This window comes from Plectropomus leopardus, unplaced genomic scaffold, assembly GCF_008729295.1.
Source record: "Plectropomus leopardus isolate mb unplaced genomic scaffold, YSFRI_Pleo_2.0 unplaced_scaffold28304, whole genome shotgun sequence".
In the NCBI taxonomy this organism is placed as follows: Eukaryota; Metazoa; Chordata; class Actinopteri; order Perciformes; family Serranidae; genus Plectropomus; species Plectropomus leopardus.
The window spans coordinates 1-6,009 of NW_024630829.1; the positions used below are offsets into that span (position 1 = coordinate 1).

At 39.2% G+C, this 6,009-nt stretch overlaps 1 protein-coding gene across 1 annotated transcript; it reads left to right on the plus strand.

Moving 5' to 3' along the window:
- Positions 1-216: 216 nt before the first annotated feature.
- On the plus strand, positions 217-5,834 carry LOC121938052 (CWF19-like protein 2; the record flags this gene model as incomplete). Its single annotated transcript, XM_042481342.1, has 7 exons — positions 217-392; positions 1,866-1,976; positions 2,564-2,686; positions 3,061-3,177; positions 4,154-4,273; positions 4,715-4,808; positions 5,832-5,834. Coding segments are annotated over 7 exons (744 nt in total), but the record flags the coding sequence as incomplete, so codon positions are not given.
- Positions 5,835-6,009: the final 175 nt, after the last annotated feature.

Below are 6,009 nucleotides of genomic sequence, written 5' to 3' on the forward strand. Positions count from 1 at the left end.
ATAATAATAATAATGATAATAATAATAACAACAGTAAAATTGTCTTAAAAAGCTGAAATGTCTTTAAATATGCGATCAATAGCAAATCTGCAAACGTTTTGTCAGAATTTTCTTGGTGTTGAAACAATGCTAAAAAGGTGTTAAACTGTTTCTGAATATTCATCACAGATAGACCAGTTCATGTCTATGTTTTTTTATTTATTCTTTTTTTTTAAGCTTACGTCTTTCCGAACTACAAGACCCACAATTCAACGGTTGACGGCTATACGACACTTAGCAGCAGCATTGACGGCAGTGTCATGGCGGCGTCCGGAGTCAGTTTCGAGAGCTCGAGCTGCATCGAAGAAAGAAAGGAGAGCAAACGACAGGCACGACAAGAGGCGATAGAAAAGGTATAAACTGTAAGCTTTAGTCGCAACAATCTTATAAATCATCCGAGTTACGGCTCATTGGCGCCAGTTACGGTTTAGGACGCATCACTGTATGTTGTGCAGGAAAGTTGGTTGGCAGTCACTGGCAGCAAGAAGACAGCAGCGCTGCTTTATTTTCATTTGTAAAGTATTTTTCGAGAAACTTCCTGGATATCTTACGGGTCTTTTACAATGAAGAACAATGTCTCACTTCACTGGATCTCAAAATTATTTAGTCCTGGAAAATCAGCGCTGATATAGGAAAATTGGCTTTTAAATATTACGCCCCTCATAAATGGAACAATCTTCAGAAGCTCAACAAATTAGACACATTAATCATTTTAATCAGTTTAAAACTCTGTTTACTGACAAACAGCACAGTGAGTGTATGTGTTTTTTCTGACTGATGTTGTCAGATGTGCTGATGTTTTGGATGTATGTGTTGATGTAAAAACACGTGCCTAATGTATATCTTTGTTTTTAATGTGCACTTCACTTCTCACGTTTTCTAAATGTATTTCGTAATGTTTTTTTAATATAATTATGGCGCCCTTGTGAAAGAGCGCTTGCTGTTTAAATAAAGGTTAAAAAATAGCCGTTATGTCCGAATGAAAGCTAGCAAGCTAAGTATGCTAACAGCTAGTTAGCGTTGGACACGGATGAGCTCAGCGGCTAAAGAGTACCTTTTTTGCGGAATTGTCCTCAAACGCGATTTAAATTGGTGTATTTGTGTATTTCCCCATCTCTCAGAAAGCCAACAGCATCTGCATACCTTCACATTAACCCTATAGTGCTTGTGTCTGGACAGGCGGAAATTAACGTACAGGACAAACACTGCCGGGGCAGATAGGATACCGGCGGGTGGGTTTTATACTGGTCTGAACACGGTCCCCCCCAGCATAAAGATTAGGACAGCCTCGTTGCTGTAATCACATATGCACACAGGTATTTATTTGTTACATTAATTGTGCGTTATCTTTTTTGGTCTGTGCAGCTGTGTTTGTATGATACGCAGAGCACATGATGCAGACAAATGATGCTTCCTGTAGATGAGCGCTTAGAGGTTGTAATCACATTATCTGCCCGGCTCACCTGTGCTTGAACTGGCCAAAGCAAAGAGAGTTGCCGCATCAGATTTATTTTTGCTGAATTTGAAGAGCAGCTGGCTTATAATGACTTAAACACTCATCACAACCATTGCATGGAGGCGATAAAAGCTGTCAGATGCTCAAATATTTGAAAACCATTACCAGCAGTATCGTGGTGTGATGACTGTTGTTCCTTTCATACTGATAATAATGCTTGCAAACACTCTGTGTATGCCCTTTTCATCAATAATGTAAATTATTTCAGCCTAAAGAATTTGCATAGATGGATATGTCTGAAAATGTTGGCGCATCCGTGCTTTGAACTATTTCGTTTTCAGTCTCCTCTTATTTCCATTGTGTCATTCAGGCCAAGCAGCGGTATGAGAAGGAGGAAAGGAGGAAGGAGCTGAAGAGGCAGAGAGGGGAGGACACATGGATGCTCCCTGAGGTCAACCAGAGGCTGCAGGAGATAGAGGAAGTAAGATACAAATTATTTTTTCCTACATTTGTACATAATTGAAACTAGCAGGTCATTCAGCAGCCTATAAAGATGACCACGGGTGCTCTGATGCAACAGATTTTTAGTCCGACTCCTTGCCAAGGCACAACTGTACTATAGAAGAAAAAACAAAAGAAGAAAAAAAAGTCTGCACACTCAATGATGCTTCCATAAGTATCTCTAGCTGAATGCTCTTTATCAGACAGTGAGGATGTGTCTGATGAAGTGCATGTAGCTTGAAACGCCACTGTTGTGGTAATTGAATTAAATATTAATGGGAGCATAATCTGGTGCACAGACTTTTTTCTTCTCTTGTATTGTCAAGTTATGTCAACAACTATGTCTGCTGGTGTTGTCATCCATACTTAAGGGAAAACGCACCTTGAGATACTTTTTCTATATGAATCAAAACATTAAGGTTCTTACTGCATACCTTTTGTGATTGAGGACTTACTATATAAATATATTGATAAACAAGAATGCAACTAATGAAAATTTAAAAAAAGCAACAACAATGAATATGTACATAATGAAACCATGATGTGTATAATGTCAACTGACTACAGGAGGGCACTGTGAAGAGCAAGAAGAAGAAAGAAAAGAAATCTAAAAAGAAAAAGGAGAAGAAGAAGGCTAAGAAGGAGAAGAAGGCAGCAGAAGCAGGAGATGGCTCTAATGACAGCTCAGAGGTAGGTTATTTTGACAAGTTAATACCTGAATAGTACCAGTGGATGCTGTAACACCTACTGATATCTAAGTAAAATTAAAATAATTAACAGTCACTTATAAACTGCTGAACAATGGTGTTTTATAATTGACTGAGCGTTATCTTTGGCAGGTGAAAATGGTCTTTCAAAGTCAAATTTAGGACTCCTCACAAGGTTTTAATGAAAAATGTTGTTAATAATTACACAGAAATGGCAATTTCTTTTTGAAGGTTTTAGCAGCTTGCTTACTTTATTTATTTTCCATCTTTTTTTTTGCTTTGTTATCATGATCTTTCATACTGTTTCCCTCCACTGTCATTTTCTTCACCTCCACCCCCCCCCCGTTTGTGTGTCAGGACTCAGAGGAGGAGTGGGTTGAGGCTCAGTCTCAGACACATACTGCTAAAGCCTGGCAGGTTCCTGATGAGTCCAAGCCTCCAGAGAGCAACGTCAGCCCAGCGCAGAATGTCCAGGTAACATCCTGACCTGGTCCCACAGACTCTGAATAATTATGCAAATACTGTTTGGCATCTCTCAAAAAAATCACATTTATAACAACAGTGTCTGTCTTTTTTGTTTTAATTTATTTTCATTGAGGCTGTTTCTCCTAGTACAATATATCATCTGTGGAAAGTATTCTCTTTTCCTTTCAGATAGTAAAATAAGAACAATAATAGTCAATTTCCCACAATGGGGATAAATAAAGTAGCTAAATAGAGCATAAGTGCCTAGAGGTAAAACTGTATCCAGGTGTATGAAGTAGGGATTCATTGATCCGATATTGATATCTGATTTCGGGCAGATACTCACTCAGATAGCTGGACTGAGTATCTGACAGTGGGGCTGATTTGTTTAAGTCAATTTTCTATTCACAGATTAAGCTGCTATGTTATTATATATTGGGACATAAATGCTTATCTTCACTAAATGTTTACAAAGAATTTGGAATCCTGTTCATTTTTATTGTGAAGTAATTTTTTTTATAAAGATAGTTCGTAATGTAAGTGTGGTTTAATGTTGACATTTTGTTCTCATTTTATGTAGTTTAGTTGTTTTTATACAAGAGTTTTAAACCTGTTGTGACCAGTTGTTGCTGCATTTACAAGGTTTACACCTAAAAGTAAATTCCTGTAAATTTTGGCAATGTTTTACCAAGTTGCGAATGCACAATTTATTATTTATTATTTTATTATTTATTTTAATAATGAATTCAATGTCAGTTCAGTAAATCTTGTAATTATTTGTTACTGTTTGTTTTACAAAATAAGGCCAGTTATTTTCAAGTCAAGCCTGATGTTGCCTTACACATAAAGGAACGATCCCAGTCCACACAGTGAGGCAGCCTGTGAGGCAGCCTGTTAATAAAACACTGGTATTGGATTGGTGCTCTCCATCCGTTGATACTCCTTTTGTATCTTTTTGTACACACTGTCTTCCTCTGTCTTGTAGAGAGACGAATGGATGACCTTTGACTTCTTGGCAATGAGAACCACATCCACAGCAGAGAAGAGAGCTGAGAAAGAGCGTCTGAAAGAGGAGGAGAGGGCGAAAGCTCAGGCCATCGAACAGGTGTGTGTGTATATACGTGTGTTGTTTCTCAGTTTTTTCTCTCAATTTTGTAACATCCAGTCCCCCTCTGCCTTTGATCTTTGAGCTCTACTGACGGCCCAGGGAGGACGTAGACAGTTTCTCTGACGCATAGTGTCCTCTGTCAGCAGATCCACGTCTGTTATTTGAATTATAAGTCGAAATGACCTGAATGTCGGTGTGAAAGGGAGATAAAGAGCAATTGTGTCTATGTGTGCATGGATTGAAAAAACTGTGGCAGTCAGTCTCCTCATTTTACCAACTGTGTGGTTACCAAGGTAACAGAGAGAGGGTGTCCCCTCTCGGACAGCAGTATCCTGTGTACTTATTGTTGTCTGCGTTGTGTTTTTGTCTAGATTTTCAACATATGTTGTTGCACTATTGACAGTATAAAGCAGTGAGTGTGTTTTGTGGTTCCCTCAGGCCGGTTTGCACAAATTGGAGCTAAACCCATACTGGAAAGATGGAGGAACAGGTCTGCCCCCTGAGAAGATGGCGGGTACTGCAGCAAAAAAAGGTAACAGCAGAGATCAGTAGACTTTATTGAGGCTTTTATATGTGGATGTTATTTTTCAACATTCAAGCACAGAAATCAATTGAAGAAGAGGCTATCAGTGTCTCTGATGAAAGTTGCCGCAGTTGAACAGAGTTGCATCAGTATTCCCCTCTAGCGAAGCAAATAATTTGATGCAATTTAGACAAGTGCTCCTGCTTCCCTTCAATCACACACTGCTTATACACGCTATATTTGCTTACAGCGTTTTACACTCTTCCCTCCCTCTGTGTTTCTCCCCTTTCTCTCATTGCCTGTCCTTTACCCTGCTTCAGACCAACCAGTTTAAACAAGGTGCTTAAATAAATGATGCACCTGATCAGTACATGGATTAATATTCCCACTTTTTGAACTGGAGTTTGAGTAAGGAAAGAGGCTTAAATATACATCCTTAATAAAAACAGGGTCCATTAAGTTGCTGTTATGGAGCTTTTGATCAGTTGAATCACACAGTTTGCCTAGCTGTCATGGAACTTTAGAAGTTTGATCATTTTGGTGCACACAATAATGACTTTTTATCCACATTGGCATGGAAGTTACACATGCTAGAGTTGTTTTGAATAGACATAGAAGAGTAATCGTTGTGTTTGTCTACCCAAAAGTGTCCGCTTCCAAAAATATTTGCATGATGAAGTCTGACAGTCACACTCAAAAGGAGATGTAGGTCTGTCACAGGGCAGCTTCTGTAAGTTTGGTATTAACAGCTTTACCCATTTCCAACGGGAAGCGGACAGGGAAGTAGTTGGGATTTTTTTTTCAGTGTGCTGAGCATGCTAAAGAAAGGCAATTTACATTTAGGATGAGAGATGACAATTGTGTGTACATAAAAATCACATAGAGGTGTGACAGAAGAATGAGAGGACAGATAGAGCAAGGAAGAGCTTTTGAGTAAGGGATTTAAGGACAGACAGACAGACAGACAGACAGCTGTGTTAAGCTGACAAGCAAATGCAGGTATGTGTGCATGTGTCCCTTATCTCTGCGCAGGAGGTACAGTTCCCTCTAGAGTTGGCATAGCCTCTCTGTTGTAAGCTTTATTTGAACAGCAAGGTGAAAAATGTTGATGTAAACAACACACACACACACACACACACACACACACACACACACACACACAATTGCCAGCTTCTGCCCCCCAGACTGTGTGCCAAATGGGAACACTGTT